At 35.3% G+C, this 24624-nt stretch overlaps 1 protein-coding gene across 1 annotated transcript in view; it reads right to left on the minus strand.

Annotated features, from left to right (window-relative positions):
• The window catches only part of LOC140151483 (gamma-aminobutyric acid type B receptor subunit 1-like), a 41736-nt gene extending 23615 nt beyond the window's left edge, over window positions 1-18121 (minus strand). The window contains exons 1-6 of the mRNA XM_072173834.1: window positions 17851-18121; window positions 4054-4194; window positions 2745-2915; window positions 2534-2635; window positions 1684-1798; window positions 1252-1394 (exon numbers count right to left, since the gene is read on the minus strand). Of these exons, the coding sequence (XP_072029935.1) occupies window positions 1252-1394; window positions 1684-1798; window positions 2534-2635; window positions 2745-2915; window positions 4054-4194; window positions 17851-18087 (909 nt within the window). The 5' untranslated portion in view covers window positions 18088-18121. The remainder of the gene's footprint in view (window positions 1-1251; window positions 1395-1683; window positions 1799-2533; window positions 2636-2744; window positions 2916-4053; window positions 4195-17850) is intronic.
• Window positions 18122-24624: the final 6503 nt, after the last annotated feature.

Below are 24624 nucleotides of genomic sequence, written 5' to 3' on the forward strand. Positions count from 1 at the left end.
TACGTGGAAGACTATTTAGAGAGTGAATTTTGGCTCATATTTGACACACAAGGAAGAAAAGTATGCTGGCAATAACATGCTGGGTCTAACTCATTTTTGTAAAAAAAATGGAATTGGGCCCTTTTTTCACTCAGGTATTCAATTCAACATCGATTTTAAGGGGATTTAATACACCAAATTGGGCAGTAATAACACCAGTTTGGTGCAGACGGGACCCAGTAATGGCCGACTGAAATCTGACCATCACTTGGCTCGTTGGATTCGTCTATAGTCATTTTTATTGTCATTCCGGGTTAATATGGTAAAAGAGCAGACTTTTCTTTCAGATACTTTTTATTTCACAAAAATTACAATTTGAAGTAAAGCATCTTGCGCTATCAAAATAATGAATTATTTATGTATTTTATTGTTTTTCAAGCAGTGATATTTATCATGTATTTTATTGTTGTTCAAGTGGCGATTGGCCTATACAATATTTTGACAGGACAGTAAAAAATTGTATCTCAAAAAGCAAATAAGCTATTATCATGTTATCTTCAAAACAAATTTCATTCATAAATCAAGTACCTGATTTTTTGAAGTTGCATGTACTAAATTTTGATCTAATTTGCATTAAAAAAAAATTAAAAAGTGTTCTAGATATCAACACATTTGTTCCCAAAATGATGATTTTTAACCTTTAAAATAGTCAGTGGACCCCGTTTTTTTAATGGATTTCTATGAAATTTGTTTAAAATGTACGTTAGGTCATTTGTCAAAAAATATTGGAGTCAGATTTCTTGCTTTCATCTCAAAGTTCCTAGCTCATTTCCATGGGTCCATAGACTGTTTTGAAACTTGACACCTTCAAATCCAAGATGGCCGCCAATTAAAATACACATACCCAGAATGTTAACCCCTTCACCCTCGTACGTAAGCACTTTGTACGTAAGTGAAAAATTATGGACGGCCCCTTACGAACAATGGCGACTTATAAACTGAGTATACTTACTGGATGTACATGTATTAGGTATATACCGTAATACGATAACGTGTGCAACGGGAGAACGGGTGGGAGAAACAATAATACCTTTTGCTATAATGTAAATAATTAGATAAATTAATTTAAATTATGATTGACCCTCAACCTGCATTATCAAATTATCTTACTTATTAGTATAATGAGATAAATATGCTACTATATTACTTGTCCTAGTAAGGTATGTGCTGCAAAATATGAAATAAGTATATTATTTGCCTATTTGTACTTACGATACCGGCAGGTCCTGTGTCAGACCCGATGCCATAAGACAAGACATCTACAGTAAGATACCCTTCTACCGCTGCCTCCATTTCTTCCAATGTACAATCAATGTCTTCATCACGTATCTTCCACCATCCATCTGTGTACCATCCTGTATAAATGGCAAATATGGGTAAATAGCATTGAGGTTTTGACCAGGGTATCGAAAACGGCACTTGACACTTATATAAAAGTCCATTATGCACATTATACATGTATATGTTTTGGACCAGGTGAAATCGTGAAACTGACTCAAAACATAATGTGATTATATCAGCAAATATAATTTAACAAATTTTAAATGAATAATTATCGTAATCATCTTTATGACAACTTTTTTTAAATGTAGTTACAAATATTTTGTTGCGAGAATAGAATATTTATATTTATAATAGTCTTACCGTATATAATCCACACATACTTGTCTCCATACATCCCTTCCTTGTAAGCTTCACAGAAAACCTGACGGGCTTTGGTTTCATAAAAACTACCAAGTATTATTCTCGCTCCTTGTTTCTATCATGTAAAGTTATATTCATAAAAAGTATTTTACAATTAGCTTGTAAACAATACAATAGATAAAACGGAGAGCACTTGACATTTTTGAATTATAAAGTTATGATTGGGTGTCACTTTAAACGTTTTTACGAATATTGCAGGAATTGCCACCCAAGCGTTTTCAGTGATTATAATGCAGAACTACCTCGTAAAATATCACACAAGATCATGTAGATTAATGTTAGGACAGGTCATGAAATTATGAATTCTGCAATTCAGGTTATTTCCTTTGATTGTATTTGCATGCATGTGTAATATTGCGGGATTTTCAACAAATGGGAGATAATCATTTTGATACAGCATTACGTCACTGGGCGGGAAATTCCGCATAATTATGTAATTCCAAAGGTCAAAAGTAAAACTTCATATGTAACAAGTTAGCCCAATTACAAAAACCTAATTATGTGATGATTTTGTCATTTTGGCTGACACATAAAAAAGTGCTCAGAATTAACAGGCTTTACATAGAAAATTGTGTGGTTATTTGCCGGTCATTTACATACACTTGTGTAGTTTACATTTAAAGGTCAAGTTGACATAAAAAATGGGGACCTTTTGTTACATATGACAAGTTTTGCATTCGACATTTAGCATTACATGAGATTTTTCCAGCCCAACGATGATGTAGACCTGTGATTTAAATTACTTTTATATAATTGCTTAACATTATTGTATAGGCTACATGTACATTACCTTGAGATTTGAAACCTGCAATGCTGGATTATCCGCAAAACTTTCTGAGCTTATAATTTCTACCCCATACTTATCGGCATCAGCAACAAAATCGGTAATAGGCTGTATATAGTACATAGAAAAGGAACTTGCTATTTAACTACATATATTGCTATTTAAAAACATTTAACTACATATTTTGAAAGCTTAATAATAATTGTCTTCATCTTACCTGAGCAAAACCGTCTAGAGCGTGATGAAGTGTAGCAACCTTACGCCATCCATAATGTTTAACCAGGGCGTATTTTGCAGGATTCAGTGTGGATAAGGACGGAAACATACGGAACAATCTCGGGAAAAGGGTTCTATCCGACAGTTTTGGGGATGCAGATGAATGAGAAATCTATGGAGTAAATATGTGATTTCATTATAGTGCAATAAAGAAGTGAAGAGATGAAGAAGAATCAAACACATAGTTGTACAAAAACAAAAAAAACTTGTCGTGTCATGATAGTAAGCATGTTGCAATTCCCATTCCCCGTGATTGTACACTCGTCTAATTTATATTCAAAAGCCCACTCCTGTGACTGAGGAATGACGCTTTTTTTAAAAACCAGTATTGAAAATTCTGCACGCACGAAATAAACGTGCGGACAAGGTAGATATGCACAAAATATATCCGTTTTACACTATATTAAAGACAATGATATTTAACCTACGACAGAAAGTCTAACTATTAATAATGATCCATTTTGTTTGAAAGATGTCATTGTAATAAAGCAACATTGAGGTGTGAAAACGTGACTTCATTAATATGTGCAGCTTCTACTGTCTATGATTGAAATGCGTGTGAGATCGGCCGTACTAAACAGAGATTGCGATTTGCATCTTTAGATACAAACTTCCACGTGTAACGCACGGAGGACGTTGAAATTTACAGTTTTGTTCTGCGTTACGTGGATAATGCAACGCGACTACATTTTCCCCACAAAAAAGTACCACTTTGAAAAAAAAAAAAGTGTTATTTAATATTACGGAAATATTTAGTTTTTTGGCAACAATCATTTCCGGGAAGCACTGAAATAAAATAAATTTTATGCCGCATGTTAGCCCTGCTTTAGAGTCAAATCAAAAGTAAATACACAAAAAAAAATCGGAGCCGAGACTAGCGATACAGGGTGTATCAAAATGTTTGGTACCCATCAGTTTTGGTGTTTATTGGCAAGCTTACTTCTTCAATATGCAACATTGGATCCTCTAGAAATGCCCAGGATTTATAGTTTTATGACCTTTCATAACATTCATCTATGAATAAGGTAGCTCCTGGGTTGCATTTCATGTGGTAGCCTTGTCCATAATCACTGAAAACTGATGGGTACCAATCATTTTGATACATTCTGTATGTCCGCATGTATGAACGCACGTACCGCGCCATGCATAGATATTTAAAGCGTCTCCTTCGGAGGCGAAGGAGCGTTGCGATTTCAATGGCGCCATGCGTAAAGAGCGTCGCAATCTCTCTCTGTGTTTAGGCTACTTACTTGAATTAGGTTCCATAAATGTGAAGCTTGGGCAGTAGCATCGGTCACTACAGCACAACCAGCTCCATATATCATCAGTTTGGTGGTAGACATGTTGTAGAGTTCTTCATACATAGCATTCATACCACGACCCGTGTGACACTAGATGGACATAATGGAAGGCAATATTGGATTCTTTGTACACGTGTTTCTGATTGGTATAATGTCAGAAAACAGTTTCTTTCAATGCACATACGTTATTATTCACTTGCTGAAAACATATTAGACAAATATTGAATGTTTTAGTACAAAAAAAATGATAAGTATATTTTCAAGAGGTGAAATATGGACTGTTTATATTTCACCGAATGAAAATATTCTGTCCATTGAACGAATAAAAAATATTTTTGATATAAATTCCTTTTCTTCCACTTAATTAATTTTTATAAATCACCAGGAAAAGTAAATAAATTAAAAATATATAAGGTGTATTTATTTTAGAAGCGATACCCAGACCTCTATTATTGGTAAGTCGAAATGGTCATCACGATCGCTATACGCACGTATGTCGGCGTTGCCAGAGTAGCTGCGAGTGAGTGCAATGGAAAATGGACTTATTGCACCCGCGCGGAATCTTTTTCTACAAATAACAAAAATAATCTAAAATGTAATTGGCCAATCAAATGACAAGATTCTTTGTATGAGTTATATAATTATAATAATATTATGTAAAGGATTTAAAAGACCAACGAAGCTTGAAACCTTTGTCTTATTGCCACATTTTAAACAGATATATGCGAAAAATTGACTTATTTTAATAAAATAATCCTGGATTATTTTAATAATTTGCCAGCAAATATGCAAAAAAAAAAAAGCAGAAAAAAGGGCAAAATATAGATAACGCGGTTCTTGTCGGAACCCATAATATCGAACTAAATAAATCACTTTAAAATGGGCCTCCATTGTAAGTGATTTATATAGTTCTGGAATTCTGGAAGTATATTTTTCAAAAACAAGTTCAACCATATCAAAAGCGAGATTTGTGCTGTCAAATTTCCTCTTAATAAACTGAAAAATTTATCATGTTTAAAATGCGCACATGATATTGACCGTGCGTAATTTGATGATATTCCTCATGGACCTGTCTGTCGTCTATCATAATTAATATCGTTTATTCTCATTCTTAATCAGTTAAATATTATTTTGATAATTAGAACCGCAAAAAGAAACTCGTCAGTTATAGTCATCATGTTAATTAGACTTTGCTTTCTCATTTCACACCCAGTTCGTGAAAATCGAGCAAGAATTGACATGCGCCTCCAAACCCTCAAACCCCAAAATCAAAAGTTGCAATTTTTGACGATACAATATTATTGCCCCCGTTACATTGTGTGCTTTTTTGAGTGGCCCGTGGTGCTTGTGTCCAATACAACGATGCGTTCCCATTGAAAATCGTTAAAATTACAACTTTTGATTTTTGTGTCAAATGAGAAAGCAAAGTCCAATTAAAAAATGTATATTTCAGAAAAATCCAAAATTATCAGATTGTTGAACAGCAAGGATGACTATAACTGACGAGTTTCTTTTTGTGCCAGGTGCAGTATTATTGAACAAAACCTGTGTACAGATTCAATTGCGCGTACTATGTGGCGTAATACTACGCTTACAACGCACTATATACGCGTAGCTAGTGCGTACCTCGACAAGCGTGCTCCACGACGACTCAGACACTGCCGTCTAACGTGTGATACAGCCTCATACAGAACATGCAGGAACCAATGAAATTCAGCGCGCACAAGCTAAAACACGTCCACTGACTAAAAATATCAGATTAAGCACGGTCATTGTCACTGTGCACCTGTTAAATTGATCATTGACAGGACATTTGACAGCAGAAATCACGCTTTTAATATTAATTTTAGTATTGGGAAAATTATATTTCGAAATCTAATGTTTGACATTGTGATAACATTTAAAATGCATCATTGACTGCCCAATATGTCGGCTTTTAAGGGGACTGTTACCCAAGAAAATGACTATAATGAGTATATATGGGTAATTTACATTTTTCAACTTAGTAAATTCAGCAGAGTTTTAGCTTTAAAATATTTTTTACCCCATTAAAATCGGATGTTGCATTGCAAAGTGTGGGCTATTTGAAGTGAACATGTGTCGAGAAATATGGAAACATTCGCTCGTTTCCTATTCTTATACGCAATTGAATTTTAATGTATTTTATTGTTTTTCAAGCGATATGTAAAAGAATTACTAACAAAAAATATTTACCTGACAATTACAATCATAATTTACATTTATTTACTTTATTATTATTTTTACTTTATTACTATTTATATTCTAGTATATTTATAATATATTTCATAGTTTCTCACATGGCTATTATTAGTCATTTTTAGTCATGTTTATTTCAAAATGGTAATTTTATCAGTAATTCCAGGATTTTTCAGCCATTATATGTCCCAATGACTTGAAACTTGGCAGAAAGGTGTATTTAAAGTAGATACAGAGCCCTTTTTAAACAAAACCCCTCCAAATTTGAAATATGGTGATTTTTCCCCCAAAAATTGCAAAATTTTGAACTTTGTCAATAAACACGATCTAAAAACGTCTGAAAAACACAAACGGAGCAAATTTTGTGAAAAAAGGCTATGTATTTCTCTTTGCTTCTAACAGGTAAATATTAGTGGCTTCAGTAAATTGTTGTTGTAAAAAACCGGAATAACAAAGTGTGTAAAAATCCAATATGGCCGCCGTTACCATGGCAATGGTGGATGCGGCGACAAAAAATAGATTTTTGAATTGAGAATTGTTACAGGTATACACCAGTGATGATTGACTATCCAAAAAAATACAAAATAACACAAAATGCCTTCTTGGGTAACAGACCCCTTAATGTACTCTTTTAATATTTGTTATTGTTTCTACCTAATGATAAAGATGGTGAGAAATAATCAAATTCGATGGACGTATTTTATTACATTGACAGTTAATTGGAAGTCTTGCAGGCGCTTTTTGATAATTTGATAACATTGCTCTCACATTATTTTACTTGCAATAACAAAGAATAGTTTACCAGGGACTTTGTTAATTAAATAACCGGACAAAAAAGTTCAAATCCCTTTTAAGAATGTTGACATTTATCTACACCAGGCACAAAATGAAACTCGTCAGTTATAGTCATCCTTGCTGGTCAACAACCTGATAATTTTGGACTATTCTGAAAAAAAACATTTTGTTAATTGGACTTTGCTTTCTCATTTGACATCCTGTTTGTTTAAAGCAAAAAAGAATTGACCAAGATATGCACCTCTAAACCGTCAAATTCCAAAATCAAAGTTGCAACTTCAACGATTTTCAGTGGAACGCATCGTTGTATGGCACACAAGCACCACGGGCCAATTAATAAAGCACACAATGTAACAGGCACAATATTGAATTGTTAAAATTGCAACTTATTATGGAGGGTTTGGAAGCGCACATGATGGTCAATTCTTGCTCGATTTTCACGAACAGGGTGTCAAATGAGAAAGCAAAGTCCAATTACCAAAATATATATTTCAAAGTAATCCAAAAATTATCAGGTTGTTGAACAGCAAAGATGACTATAACTGGCGCGTTTCTTTTTGTGCCTGGTGTATTTTGGGATGTTAGCTATGTAACAAACCATCAAAAGCAATGCAAATCATTCTTATTTTGATTTATTAATTTGCGATAATTTTGATCCACTTGACCGCACTATTAAATTCCACAATTTGATAATTTGAAACAAAGCATACAGCCATGTTGTCCACCACCCAATAAAAATCACCACGCAATGGCGGACTTGCCCGTTCTGGGTGGGGTAAGATAATTCGCTGGGTGGGGTAAGTTCGCCCTAATAAAAAGAAAAGGTTATAATATTGCATAACAATAATATACTTAATGCAAACGTTAAAGGGTATATTGGGTACTTATTCTCCTCCGGGAGCAAAATTTATTGGAGGGGAATAATGTAGGGGTCCAAAATGAGCAAAAGCTTTATTTATTTGTGTTAAAAATCTCATACTTGATTTACAATGAGGATTATGGTTTTAGGACATAAAGGGTGGTATGAGTAATACTGATACCACTTAAGTTAAAAAAATATGTCTGCCTGTAGTTTTACCCTGTTTAAAGGTATTGTTATCAATATTTTGCATAATACGCCGATGGTTTGAATCAGCCCGGGAGTTCGCCTGGGGAAATCACAGGGCGAACTTCCCCCTTCACATATAGGGCGGACCCATATTTGTTGTCAGCTATGAGTTTACAAAAATTATAATTGAGTGAGACATAGTCGAGCCCTACTTTTAAACTCATAGCGAGACCAATAAATATTGGGCATAAAGCATCCAATTTTATCATTATTATGTTTTGGATCCAATATTCTCCCCCACTTGGATTCCTCAAAACATTGTGTTTTTAACAGAAACGTTAAAGTGCATCTGAAAAATCAAGGTCCACACATTATTATTTTGTCATCTGTTTTGGCCCTCATAGGCCCCTCAACATGTGGGAGTGTCTTGGTTTTATCAGTGTCTAACCTCTCTCGCTATTTAGAAAATTAACCGTATTTTGTAATGGTAAAACAAAACAATGTCAATTTTTCAGATATTCTTTATTCATCCTTCCTGTACTTCTTTGCTACACTCTTATTTCAGTTAAGATTGCGCTGTATACAACAAATAGTTTACGATTTTAAGCAATATCTGTTTAAATCAACACATTTTCTTTTGAACAATTTGGTTTAACAGGTTAAAACAAGGATGACTATAATGCAAAATTTTCCTAAAATTTTATATTCATTTTAAGTTCAGATTTCCGGAAGATTTTCCAAACGGGAAATATACGATATTTCCGGAAGGGAAGGTGGTATGAAGGTCAAACAACCACCAAAATATGTATTGTTACCCACACTATAATGTCTTGTCAACATTTTAATTTCAGCCAAAAGTGGATGTAAGGGATTTTGCAACAAAGCTCCATTTTATTGATTGATCTTTCTAGGTGATGTACATGTATGATGTGAAATTATAAGCACTGGAATATAGTACTAAGTTGGGCGTAAGCCTGATGGCTTAGGTAGCCTGACCACTAGCCATGCTTCGATAAATCGGCCCATAAAGATTTCCTGACTTACTCCTAGTACATATACTTGTCAGATCATTACACGTCAATTTTGGTACAACTTTGTTAATATATCGTTATTTATTCAATAAAGTACGTGGGACAAGGTCACCTATATATTATCAGGTTCATAGAGCCCGTAGGAGCCTCGTGTTATAGCAAATTCCTTACAATTGCAATGTATTAATCATGAAATTTAATTTTCCTCCAATATCTCCAATAAAATCGTGTAAAATCTACGCCATATTTGATTAACTCATAACTGCCTGTACATGTGTGTTAGCTTTCGACACGGTAAATCCTAACACAGCCCTACTGCCTTAACCCAAATCCCATTAAAAGCTGTAATAACCTGGTATTTGTTGTTGGTTGGCTTGTATAGTAATTCCTCGCCAAGCTGCAGAAGTGTAACGGTTTTATAACATTAAAGGGGCGTGGTCCGATTTTGTATTAGATCTTGGATTGTGGCCTGCCGGTGCACACCGACATCGCCTGGCTAATAATTACTTGGTACAGCAGGGATGCTAAAATAAATACCCGGGATCGATACACGTGAATTTGCTATGCACGAGTTTAATATGAGAAGAAAATCTTTGGATACCGGTGTAGAAAATGATGACTATCTCCCGTAAATGATTTCGTATAAAGAAACCAGATGTGGTTCCTTGAACATGAATATATATTTTGAACAGATATGATAGTCGTTGGCGTGCGCTTTGAGACAGTAGCTTGCGTCTTGAGTCAAAAACTGACGATAATTCCCCAATAATTCTGATTTATATGTGCCGAATTATATAGCGCAGTGTATAGGCCAATCGTGAAGGTTGTCTAAAAGAATATGACCTATGGCATACCATGCTTGACTGACACACAGCGAGGTTAGTCACCGAGCTTATCAGGGCTATTGTCAGTAGCCTTAGTCAGATGTCCTTCAGCCTATTATGCGACTACTGAACTATTAAACAGGTCGATATGTATAATGGCCATGCGTGGCGGTGGATTCAATCTACCATGGCGATTTCTGCCATGAAGATATCGGGGCGATGACACTGTGCGGTGTGGTAACCACAATTCATTATTTTTTTGTTCAAGCCATCTGTACGAAACACATCTTGGGCGCTAAATTTTACTGGGGTAATGAGAAAAATACGAACTTTCTTCTGATACCAGAATCTCTGTCTTGATGAAGAAAAATGGGGAATGAGGCTGTCGATCAGGTCAAGGACCTTTACCGTAATTAGCATATTAGGAGCGGGAGGGTGATAGGGGCAGAGCGTTAGCTTTCACTGGACAAGCCAGCTTCATCTATCGGGCAGAATCGACCAAAATTGCCCGGTGCATCTTCTTGCGCCGTTTAACATCACAGCCAAAATAGTGTAAATAACATCTCACAAAAATTTTAATTACCTCTGTGATGAGTAATTTAATTTGATTATTTTTCTTTGTTTACAATTAAAATCTATTTCATGAGACATTTGGAGAAATTTCCTCTCATCCATCAAGTTGATCAAAACAAATTGAATCATTTCTAATTTTGGATAAATGGGAATTCCCTTTTCCAGAACGTTCACTATGTATTGCATCATTAGGGGAATTCCTGATAATATAAATTGCATGGATATGACATCATATGGAATACCCACAGGAAGTGATGTAATGTGACAGAATGGTCTAATAACAGATCATGGGTTTTTTTGATAAGTATAAAGGTGAAAGCAACTGAGTTTGCTCTTTGCGGAATATGAAGAGAGTTTGTAAGCTCTAGGTGTTGGTTGTCGCTGTGCTTCAAAAGGAGGTACTTTGGAACCAGTTTGCATAGCAAATGATGTGCTATTTTAATACAGCAACGAAGGAGAATTTTGAATGTATGAAAGACTTGCTAGAGTCTGGTTTCTAAAACAACACATCTGTCAATAAAGTGGAGCAGTGCAGAAAGAAGCCTGTTTCCGGAAAAAAGGAGTTAAGTGTGGAGAACTGCACAAGGAGTTAAGTGATTTGAGAACTACCCGAGGAGTTACGTATTTGGAGAATTGTGAGGAGTTACGTATTTGGAGAACTGCTCAAGGGGTTAAGTGATTGGAGAAAGCAGCGTCATTTCTGTGCGATATTTTATACGAGAATGGTTATAAATGCAAGTGTACAGTGGACTTCGCTGTATAGTGATTTTCGTAGGACAAATGAATAAGGATATACACATCGGCCATCCAGAACATTGCAATAGAAGTCTATGATCACCAAGAAGACTGATGGCTAAGAAGTAATTACTTAAAAGAGTGATTAGATTTTGATTATATTGTCATGTATCTAGCATATTTTACTCTCAATTAAAGACTTAGATTGTGTTAACTTCAAACATTGCATTAGCATGATTAGTGTTGTGCATTCGTGTGAATTTGGGGAAAAGGTGATTTTGGCCTTGAGTCATTGCGGCTCGTAACACCTCAACGTAATTATCATGAAACACTTCAGATTAATTAGTCTTACCGTGGGTTTTTTTAATAAACCTTAGAGTAAAGCCATCGTTGTTTAACCAAATTTCTGGAATATCATGTACAAAATATGCAATGGTATACATTAGCTAGCTGTCTGAATATTTACACCTATTTTAACTTGTCGGTTTAAACAAACAAAGATTTCTGCATAATATATCTATATTATAGTTATCTTCTAGGAGGACACGGCTTAATTACTTCATAGAACCGCTATTTAGATGGAGTCATATATTGTTCTACATTATAGCGTCTTATGTTTATTTGCTTTACATAAAATCGACCCCCTTTTTCTGAATTGTTATTCTTCTTGTGAACAATATTTGTGTTTACATCTTGTGAACAACAATTGTGTTTACATCTTGTGAACAACACTTGTGTTTACATAATGTGTATTATGTTTCATTTCCTGGCTTGTAAATACACAATGTTGTTTATATACATTCAGGAAATGAAATATTGGATATTTTGTTACTTTTTTCTTTGGGAACCGCTACCTTAGACAAGGCGGGGATATAGGGGCTGTCCCCAAGGGGGAAAGAAAAGAAGGAAAAAGCGGAGAAAATGGAGAAGGATAAAAAAGATAAGCGAAAAGCGAGCACAAGATAAGAGAAACATTCAATTGCACGTAAGTCTAAGTGAGTGTTTGCAGGTTGAAGACAGAACTTTTTGAATGACCGTCGTGTCTTAATTATTTTTTTCAAAAGATAATCAGACATAAAATGAAAAACCTTGATCAAAATTTACGCGAATTAAAATGTACGTATTATGTAAACATTGAAGTTATAACTCAATATGAGTGTTTTCATTCTATTCAACATTAAATTATTTCATGATATGCTCACGATTAATTATTTATACTGTACTAGTACTATATATAGATAATCTCGCAACATGCATGATATTGTATATTAATTTCAATCAAGCGATCAGCATGATCAGTATTGATGCATTTTAATCATAAAATGTTTTAATCATCTTGTCGTCTGAAATATTTGTGCATTCTACTTTGTATAAATTACGAAGTGTTTAAATGCTGCATGCACAGGTATTTTGCTCGATTGACATGCTCACTGACTCCACACTATGCAGTAGGAACATACTGCAGTTACTGTCCGTTTTCCTATACACAATACACAGTGCTCTCACCATTGACGCGTGACCTCTACAAACAGTGTATGTTATAGGTATATGGGCATTGCCTAGTTAACATCACTGTGTGAAAAATAACCGGCCAATATTTTAACTATTCTCCAAACTTCTAGCAAATATATTTCTCTAACATGACCTAAAATTACAGCTAGGTTAGATGTTCAGAAGGGGTCGCACTTTCGTAGAATATGAGTGAGGGCAAAGCATAGCTAGCTCATAGCTAGCCAACTCCCCGTGTTAATTGAATGGAGATTTGACCGAAAATATTGAGCTATATTGGTAACGGACCGCTCCGTTCTGAAGGATGCCACAAAAAAACGGTACAAGCTACATTTAAACTATTCTAAATAGGTTCTAGAAAATATAGTTTTGTAACATGTCCTAAATTTTTAGCTAATTTAGATGTTTGGAGAGGGTCGCACTTTTGTGTTTTAGGAAGGATATGTAAACGACAGATAACACCAAAAATATGAAGAAATCGTTTCCAAACCGTGTTAAGTCAACAATCATTATGTTGCTCATTTTGAAGAATGCTGGTTAACAAAAAGCAGGTCATTGTCTCATTTCGTGAACAAAGGTACACATACCATTGTTTCCTTTCGTTTCCTTTATAATCGGTTACCCAACTGAAGCTAAATAATACCAGCTTTATTGCGATGTCGCACATGTAAAACAGACACTTGTGCACAACCAGAGAAGATCTGAGGCTGGCATACCTCAGAATCACGGCAACATTGGGATTTTCCTGCAGTATGATCTCCAAGCTAAAAGTCAAGTTTCGTCAGACCGGAGATGTCAAAGACAGACCCAGAAGTGGCCATCCAAGAAAAACAACGGCTGCAGAAGACCGGTACGTGAGACTGACAGTACAAAAACCGTTCTTAATGAAACAGTGTGGTATTCCTTATTCATGTTTACTGATGCAAATGTCGCAGACAATGGCAGATTTGGCACATTTTGTTTGAGACCTCCTTGTCTTTCAAAGACAGTTACTCAACAATAAAATAAGTTATGGTCACAAATTTGGTGTCATTTTGACAGGAAAGAACAACGCTTGTATTGATATGAAATATTAATATGGAAATAGATTTCAAATTGTTCTGATATAAAGCCGTTTTGGTAAGTTTCCAAACTTTTTTTGAGGAGTTTATAATACCAGCTTTATTGCGATGTCGCACATGTAAAACAGACACTTGTGCACAACCAGAGAAGATCTGATTTAATCAGTTGAGCTGCTTCAATGAGTGTTATCTTGGTTTAATAGCTTTTAATGGGGTTTAAGTCCTGCAAAGGTCGAGATGAATTCTACTGTAGACATGACTGCATCATGAGAGATCGGTAATCATTATTTCTGTTACCTATTTAAAATAATGGTTGAGATCCAATGATTTTTTACCCTTTCACAACGTCTAATGTGATATCAAATCTGTTATAACTTACCACTTCAAGTAATCTACGAAAAATAACAATCAAACACCTATCATCTTAGACAATCTTCAAGAAACAATCAACCCGTAACAATTATAGAGCGACCGTTACCACTAAACCAGCGAGGAATGCTGTATTCTAACATTCTAACCAGGAACCGTTTGGTCACTCATGGACCGATCGGTTCATGAGTGACCAAACGGTTCCTGGTAAGCCGTATACTTCTATTACAGTATTATGCAGTCTACATGTTCTCTCTTGACAAGGGGCAGTCTTCAGTGAACAGCTCTTTTTTCAGAGCCAACAAACCTTACAATTTAGCAGATAGGCGAAGTCTGCTTGTTTTTCTGTTGACATGGGGCAGTTTTCAGTGAACGGCTCTTTTCAGAGCCACCAAACCTTTAAATTTAGCAGATAGGCGAGATCTGCTTGTTCTATGTTGACTTGTTGACAAGGGGCAGTCTTCAGTGAACTGCTCTTTTCAGAGCCATCAGTAGGCAAGGTCTATTGCCATTTGGTCTAATACCATTTGGTCTAATTCCCGTTTCGTCTATATTCAATTGGTCTATTACCAGAAAGGCTAATTGCCATTTAGTCTAATAATCATATAGTCTAATGTCCATTTGGTCTAATATTATTTGGTCTAATATCCAGTATGTCTACTAACCATATAGTCTAATGACCATTTGGTCTAATATTTTGTCAATACCCATTTGGTCTAATAACCATTTGGTCTAATAACCGTTAGGTCCAATACTCTTGTGGTCTAATAACCAGTTAGTCTAATACCATTTCGTCTATTTGCCAATTCGTCTAAAAAAATTGCCATTTCGTCTACTACTGGTTAGTGGTTACGGACTGAAAATACATGTAATGATACGAGCATGTGTTATGAGATAAGCACATGTAAACAAAGGTACTACATGTATCAAATCGTATGCATTCTTAGTAGAATAATTGTTATTGTTTATTGATATATCCAAAAATGAAGACTAATACACGTAGCCTGTATGTATTGCCTACTCGAGTGAAAGTGACATTTTACCGGACTATTTATCCTTCTTTCCTCGGTCTTTTAAGGTTAATATGATCATATAGGCTCAATACGCATCACTGGGGTACCACGGGTGCAGGGCATTTGCCGGTATTGCCATTCCAACATTAAAACAAATTAGGTTTTATGTTTTTGTCATTTGCATATGGAGTTATGTGTAGATAATACATGTAGGCATATAGACCTGTTTACACTGTTTATGAAACGCGCTCCTTTAAGACCACGGTGACCCAGCAAACACAAAAAACGTTTTTAAAACGTTTAAATAAGTTATATTTTGGGTTTTGGTTAGGGCAAAACGTTTTAATAACATTAAAATGTCGGGTTATATAAAGGTCATGAAATCGTTTTAAAACGTTTTGTATGAAAACACACTACAACAATATTTTTAAAATGTTTTTGAAATGTCATTGTAAACTATTTTTACAAAAATTTTTGGCCAAATATTTCATCAACACTTAAATAACATTATGATAAAATATTTGCACCCAGCAAACACATAAATGTTCTTAAAATGTTTTTTTACAAAATATTTTTCAACCCCAAAATAACATTCTGTTTAGAATGATTTTTACCAAGTTTTCAAAAATGTTTTTGGAATGTTATTAAAATGTTTTTATACCTTTTATATAACCCGACATTTAAATGTTTTCTGTAAATCATTTGTGTTTGCTGTGCAGTAAATTACCAACAAATGTTATTTAATGTTATGAAAACGTTTAAACCATTAATGAACCCTTTATATAACCCGACATTTAAACGTTTTCTGACAACCTTTTCTAACCTTTTGCGAATGATGTCGAAAACGTTTTGTGTTTGCTGGGGACCCTGAACTATGACCTCACAGTATGTGTAATAGCGTTATTGCGCCTATGCAGCCTCACACGTGCTATTAGACCAATCGGTTAGTAGACCAATTGGCTAGTAGACTAAATGGCTTGTTAGACCAAATGATTTGTAGACCAAATGGTTATTAGACCAAATGGATATTAGACTTATTGGCTATAGACCAAATGGGTATTAGACTAAATGGTTGTTAGACTAAATGGTTTTAGACTTATTGGTTATTAGACCAAATGGTTATCGGACCAAATGGTAATCGGACCAAATGGTTATAGGACTAAATGATTATTGGACGTACTGGATATAGACCTAATGGGTTTAGATTAAATGGATACAGACGAAATGGGTATTAGACGAAATGGTATTAGACCAAATGGCAAATCCCCGTAGGCAAGGGGCGGTCTACATGTCTCATTAGGTACTTTGTCCTGAAGAAGTCAGAGCTACTCCTGACGAAAGCTTGACAGTTCTAAACTTGTCCGACGGCCAACCCGCTAAAAACTCACTAATTGTTATGAATTCCCGTCGTAAAAGCCTATCCCACAATTTAAAATGGTAAAACTGTTAACAAATGTATGTTTCCAAAACTGGTGAATATACACCATGTACAGGGTGAGTCAAAAAAAAAAAGTGCAATAGAGAAAAGAATCCATTTTTATTTAAGAACCGATTTGAACCTTTTAGGTTTTAAAACATTTTATAAATGATATATCCATTAGTGACCTTGTGTGAAAAAAACAAGGAATTAGCATTTACCGTTTTGTTTTTATGACACATTTTATAGCGATACCCAATTTGTCCAAGAAACATCTAAAATTTGAATGTCATCCCACTCTGTGTAAGGTAGATTTGGAACAACTGCTATTTTCTTAACCTCATTGGCATTGAAATAAAATGGAGCACCCAAATTTTTATTTTCCTTGGTCTTGTTTAAGGAAAAGAAACATTATTTGTTGTTATTTTCATTTTACCTTTACTTTAAAGATGTTTATTCTCTATCAAAAACATGCACATTTGTAGGCGGATTGTTTTTCAAATGTCGAAATGAAATGAGCGCAAATTGAAGTGGTGTGAATTATAAAATATCCAGTAAGTTGGACATATTGGGATTTAAAAAAACTGGCGTTGAAGTCGAGTGAGGTATGAAGGACTTAATGTAATGTTAGAAAGTTTGTTTGAACAGAAAAAAGAAATTGAAATAACGCAAAAATCAACTTTATTTAAGTTAATGTCAGTTTTAGAGCTGGTGCCTTTATCGTGCATTGTGTGCTCTCATTCAAAATACATGGTACCTCGTGGACAGATAATGAAATTGGTTATCGTAACAAAAGGACTCATAAAAATTAAACGGTAGATGTGATTGACTTCATTTTTTCACAACGGGTGTGTATTGAGTGTGGCATTTATAGAAACTTTCAATAATTGGAAAGTTCAACGTGGTTCTTACATAAATATCGATTCTGTGCTCTATTGCACTTTTTTTGACTCACCCTGTATATACATTGTAGGAGCCAAATTCCCTGATTTAATTCCACATAAACTTTATGGAATACATCGATAATACTATTATGATCGTGAAGCAAACGATAAGGTGACATGAGGTGTTATATTATATTTTTGTTTTAATTGCACTTTGTTAAGCCTCGTACAGCAATATGTGAAAATAGAATAGAAATTATGACAACTCACCTGTGTATCTCGATCTAAAAGCACAAGTTCATAATCTGGCAATACACTTGTATTTGCATTGATATGTTGAATGGCAAGTTGTGAAGCTGGGAGATACGCTTGTCCACCGGGCCAATTACCAGACATAGGGTATAATCCCAACAGATATATAGGTGTTCGGCAAAATATCCTAGGCACTTGACCAAACCAAAATAGCCCAGAAATAATGAAGTACATATTGCACGAAAAAGTACGCATTTTCAAAGAACGGCTCGTTCAATTTTTGCGTGTGTGTCGTTGAGCCACTAAGTTAAAATAATGAAGCGATGAGATGCGACAGCATTGCAGAAAGGGACAATATTAAATTAATAATAGTTGCAACTCACTGTGATGACAATACGCAATGAATGACCTTCAGGTGCTGGTAAACTGACACTAATTACGAGATATTCTATTATGATAGTTAAATCTGTTGATGTTTTTTAATTGATTTGAGATGGTAATTGTAAACCAAAATGAACAAGAACAGATACGAGATATTTGGGATTAAGAATTATACAATGTGTCTCGAGAAAGACGCTTTAAAGGAGAATGATGTCGTATTTATGTTTCAAGTAAATTCAAGTCTTAAAAAAGATTTCAAAACAGGTGTTTTGTCAAAATGGTTTTAGGTACATTTTTCCTGAGTTCTTAAACCAATGACTTACTTTAATACAGGGTGTCCCAATAAAAACAGAACCCTCATTGTGCCCTCTTTTTCTCCTACTTCTGAAAAGTTATCAAAATTTATTTTGCTATGTAAAGAAACCTTTCTTTATTAGCTTTAATAAACCAAAATAAATATTTCAATCGGCTAATACCTTTGAAGATTATGCTCTTGTAAAGAAATGTACCCGTTTTTCGCTCTGTCCACGGAAGAGGTTTGGCTACTTCAAAGATTGGAAAGGAGTACACGTACCATGCATGAATATCAAGAATTCCTCAATGATAATTTTATAAAATAACGAACTTTGTTTTGGGAATGTGCTTTACCGGTGGTCCTATGGGCTATGGATTGTGTTAAGTGTCATTAACTTGTCGGCAAAATGAATGTGGGATGGGACTTCTCTTGCTATACTTGCAATTAAACATATTTTTTCTTGGTTATTTTTTTGGCCTTTTTATTTTATTATGTTTGTTACTTTCTTTGTTTTCTTGATTTCTTTTTATTTACAACATGTCATTTTCTCTTTTTGAGATAAAAGGTAGCCTGAAAGGGGCTGTTTGGTATGTCCTTGGTTCTTCTGAAGTGATTTTACTGTGCTGCTCTGCCCTCTTATGATCACCCTTGGGCAGGAAAAATTCTTAATATAGATTGTTGGATTGTTGCGAAACTCGGTGGATGGGATTTCCATTGATCCCTTTGTTACAAGTATGAATTAAATGTAGCCTTATTTAGCACGTAATTTTTTCAATTTAGCTTTTGACATGAAAAATCTTGAGAATTACCTAGTATGTGATTAGTGTGCATGTGCCACGCACCAAAAATTACTAGTATTCCAATTCAATGTAAAATTATGAAACATGAATTTCTGTCTGTCAACAGACAAAAAGGAATGAAACAGATATAGACAATTAGGGTGGGAGACACCTAGTTACGTAAAGTAAAGAGAGTGGCAGAGAATTTAACATAGTCCTATATGCTTTTAGATATCACCAAGTGAAGCGTCTCTTGAGGGATTATATACAGTGGCAAGTCTCGTAAGCGGGGAGAGAATGAAGTATATCTTGCTTTATATTTATCTCAAATGAATTCCAGCTCAGAGCATATCTCACAACAACGCTAAGAAAGCAAATATAATGTACTATTGCTACATTACAGATCATAGTTACTTTATATTATTGGAAATTAAGTCCAGTTCAGAGAACATTTTGTCCGACGCAATGTAATTAACTTATGGTATTTTTACACTACAGATAAAAGCTTTTCGAATTTTGACTCCTTCGATAATGAAAAGCAAGTAATTTGGCCTTATATTGTCTGAAATAATTAAGTCCAGTTTAGAGCAAATCTTTACCCAGCAAACACAAAATGTTTTCAAAATCATTCATGTCCGGTTTATAAAAGGTATACAACGTTATCATAACATTCAAAAACATTTTGTTTGATAACTTACTGCAAATATTCTAATATAATATCGACAAAATATTTAGCAAAAAAATGTTTACAGAAAATATTTTACAATAACATTTTGAAAACATTTAGAAGATTAGTGGTATACAATCAAAATGTTTTAAAACGTTTTCATGACCTTTATATAACCCGACATTCCAACCACAGTAATACTTGATATTTTTCCAGATTGATTTATACCTGGCTCTTAAAGCACTTATAGTGTAAAAATGGTGCACCAAGTGGTTTTAATTGGGCCTTCATTTTCAAATCTTTTACCAACATTTTTTTAATTATTTACACATTAGGTTACCCTTATGTAGTCCCCTATGACTGTATAGTTTTGCTAACAACATCGACAAATAGGTCCGGAAACTTTCTCTCCTTAAAATATCCCTTGATGGCCATCATGTTTGCTTTTGCAGTGTGGTCTTTGATGTCTTGAATGTCTTGACCATAGGTCTAGACCATATATTTGCCATGAAGCGTGTGTCCCGTACGGACCAATCCAGGTAAACAAACAAATAAATGAATATATGAATACAAAACCCACCCAAGTCCATACGTTGGTCAAATTGAGTTAAGCATGGGAAATTGTTGCTATACATAGGGCGGTCATATGTATGAAAGAACAACTCAAATTCATCATCTGTGTCTATTGAGCATGTGAGAAATAGCATGTATGAAAGAACCACCCAATTCCGTGATTTGAGTCTTGTATTACATTAATTGAAATCCAGTATGTATAAAAGTCCACTTGTAACACATTCATTGCTGTTTGAAAAAAAAATGGGTTTAATAAAGGAACGTGTGTGGTTTATATTACATGGCAGAATGCTTATCAACATTATACATACCTGTGTGCTTTATTTTGTATTATCTTACTAGTGGTAATCTCATTCCAACGTTGTTGTCTTTGTATATGATTCAAAAACCACCCAAGTCCAAAATTTAAAATGAACCCTACTAAGTCCCTGAAATGCTAATCGTCATACTTTATACAGTTTAATCCACTCATTTGCACGTAAAACTTACCATATTGACCAAGTAAATCTAACTTAAGGAATTAAAATAATACACAGGTTTTTCTCTCAAAATCACTTCCCATGGACTTGGGTGGGTTTTGTATTCATGTGTTCAAATAATACAATATAGAGGCACACATTGCATGAATGACGTTGAATAGTGTTTTTTAGTCACATCAACGTCACATTAGAAAAAGTTGGAGGCCATCTCCCATTCACCTGTGTGTGGTGAATTGACTACGTAATAATCACACACTCAAGGGCATAGGCCAACTGCACGTATCCACTCCTTTTGAAAGCCGTATCTTGTTAAACCAATGTATTTAGGCCAAAATATCACAATTAATATTGATTTGAAACGCAAAATGTTTTTTAAAAACTTGCAAAAATATCAAACTCACTCGATAGTATCGACCATAAGGTATATTCGAGCCAAATTTGGACACCATCCGGGTATTTTGCCTATATCAAGTACCATGCAATATTTATAAATATACCACTATATGCCCATATTTGGCAAACCACACAAATATTATATACAAGTGCGCTAGAAATTTGGTGTAATTTTTTACACGGGAAACAGCTAGCTTCTCTTTGATGTTTACTGAGGTATGGAGAGTGTTGCCTTCAACACGTAAAATTGGGAATGTTATTTAGCATAACTAAGGTTAGTTCCCGATACATTGTTGAGAAAGGAAAGTGGTTATTTGTATAGTAAATAAACTACTATGGTGTGAGAGGTTGCGGGTTGGAACCCTGGCGGTGCCTAGTATGCTCTCGTGGAAAATTTGCGAAAAGTTAGCTTGAAATTCCCCTGGACAAGGAACTTACTGCTAATTGACTCATTGTAAAAAGGAACTTACTGCTAATTGACTCATTGTATTAAACCCGTACGAAACTCGGGGAGCTGATTCTGCTTGCGATGGTTATTTGTAGAATGTCTAGGGTGTGCGCTCTTGCAGCAGCAAAGTCCCTGATTTGTTGTTTAATGGTTTATGGAATGATGTGGGCCGTAGTGGTCAGCGACAACCTGTAAAGTGTGCTGAGGCCTGTGGATCAACGTCTAGGCGTTGTGCCTGTGCGTAGCTTACTATAAATCACTGCGCTTTAAAAAAAAATTATTATTGGGTGATGATGTCTTAGCTCATTAGAGTTTGTCACTCGGTCTGTTGCAACTTGTTGTAATAATATTATGGCGCCGTAATGGATTTAGATGTTATTGAGATTTTCATATTTTCCAGACATTTGGGATATACTTTGAAACTGTATCTGTCACTTCTAGAGATATTATGCATTTCATGACTATATAAATTATTTGTATTTATTTACACATGTTGAGCTATTATGCACATTTGATATGATTTTTTTTTGCGTACAACAAACAACGTAGTAAATGTAGTATAAAAGTTGTAAGTGAACCCACAATGGTCTAAATAATTATAGTACGCACCAATTTGGGATGGGATGAATGGGATGTTTAACCCTGATCATCAAAATAAAACTCTTCTTTGTCGAGTGTGATCATTTGACATTAAATTTATGGAATATAAGGTTTTTAAATGATTGAATATCAGATGGAATAAAGTGACACATGAAGTGCTATTAACGTCATACCGTCCGTGATCCAAACACCCGCAATTCTAATTACATGCGTCAATCATATTACTACAAATTGGCTCAAACATGGATTGGACACCATGCACCATTGCATAATTATTTTACTACTCATACATAAATTCTAATCTAGACGGTTAATTACCATCAATAGTTTTGCCATCAGGTTCCGAACATTTTTCTTAAGCGTTCGACATTTTGACCATCACACTTTACAGGTTGTCGCTGTCCACTTCGTCCCCACATCATGCCGTAAACCATTTAACAACAAATCAGGGACTTTGCTGCTTCAAGACAATCCAGAAATACCCATCGCAACCAGGATCAGCTCCCCGAGTTTCGTACGGGTTACAACGAGAAAATCAGCAGTAAGTTCCTTGTCCAAGGGAATTTAAGCTAACTCAATTTTCCACGAGAGCATACTAGGTACCGCCAGGGTTCGAACCAGCAACCTCTCGCATCATAGTCGAACGCCTTAACGATTGAGCTAACTTAACGCGCGATATGTTAAGGCGACGTTCAGAGAGACGTTATTTCTTAACCAAATTTTTATTGTTGTTGTATGTTTTAGAATGTTTACAAATGTACTAACTGGTCCTTTGTAATTCATTCGAAAAGTTTGTTTTCGTATCAAGAGTGACAAAATCGGAAACTATACCTTGTAGTACATACTGTAGGATGTACGCCCTATGATAGACTGAAAAGAAAGAGTGGCTGACTTGACCTTATTTGTAAAACATCAAGAGTCGTTATCATCAAATCGATAAGTAGCTAGACTCTGATATGTGATTAACGGTACAGTGTCAATATTCTGCTCTCATGGAACAATGTAAATTCCCCTGTATAAGGAACTTACTGCTAATTGTTCCGGTCCAGGTTGGGGGAGCGAATTCCGGTTGCGATGGTTATTCAGGCTGATTAGGGTTCTGCGAATGTATAGTTAAGTGAACACACCAAACCAAAAGGTGTAGTAACGAGGATACTATTTTGAACATGAAAGCTAACGTTCAACTACGTGGTGAATAGCTGATAACTCCTTTTTAAACAAAGGGATCGCATAAACTGTTGGCGTCAGTTTCACGTCTCCAGGAGATGATTAGCACAAGCTCAAAAGTATGCGTGGACGTAAAGGGATTAGCGCTTCTTACCGCGACGTATTCTTTTAATGCTATGATTCCAGTGAGACTTCTCATCCTTAGGGTACACGAATCTCCAGGGGCTATTTTAACGTTCCTCCTGGCACGTTCGTGCAATGAGATTAAAAATCCGTGCAGTGTCAATCAAAAATCCGTGCTTAAAATGTGGAGTAAACAAGAGATGCTGGAGCCTTTCTTTATTGTAATCACTTTCAAGGAAAAAATTCAAAATGTTTGGACTCTTGACCACACTCAACACTTCAGCATACCTTTTCATGAAAACCTCATTTCATAGGACCCGATGCATATAGACACGCTACCGGAAAGCAGGCACGGACTCAAGGGGCGTCCCCTCCCCCAAAAAAGTAGAAAGTGAGAGAAGAAAGGAGAACATAGAGGAGATAAGAGAAGAGAAAGGGGACAAAATCATCATCGAGGTGTCAAAATCACATCCACCGAGGACGGTTTGATAAAAAAAACTTACATATCCATTTTTACGATTTTGACAACACCATAAGGCACGGACGGACGCGGACGCAGGGGGCACCCTCCCAATCAAAACTTCAGCATTTTTTTCTTGAAAATCTCATTTCATAAAGCCAGATGCCAATAGAAATAGTTTGAGAACCGCGTTTTTCGAGGTTTTGTCCACTCTGACGTGCCATAAATATCGCTCCCAATAAAAACAGCACTTCATCAACACTTCAGCTCCCTTTTCTTGAAAACCTTATTTTTATAGGGCCCGATTCATATAGAAATCGTTTATGAACCGCTATCTTAGAGCAGGCACAAACACAAGAGGTGTCGCCCCTCCCCACCCCTCAATAAAAGGAAAAAGGGGGAAAAGGAAAACATTAACGAAGAGGAG

The sequence above is a fragment of the Amphiura filiformis genome, chromosome 4 (assembly GCF_039555335.1).
Source record: "Amphiura filiformis chromosome 4, Afil_fr2py, whole genome shotgun sequence".
NCBI lineage: Eukaryota > Metazoa > Echinodermata > Ophiuroidea > Amphilepidida > Amphiuridae > Amphiura > Amphiura filiformis.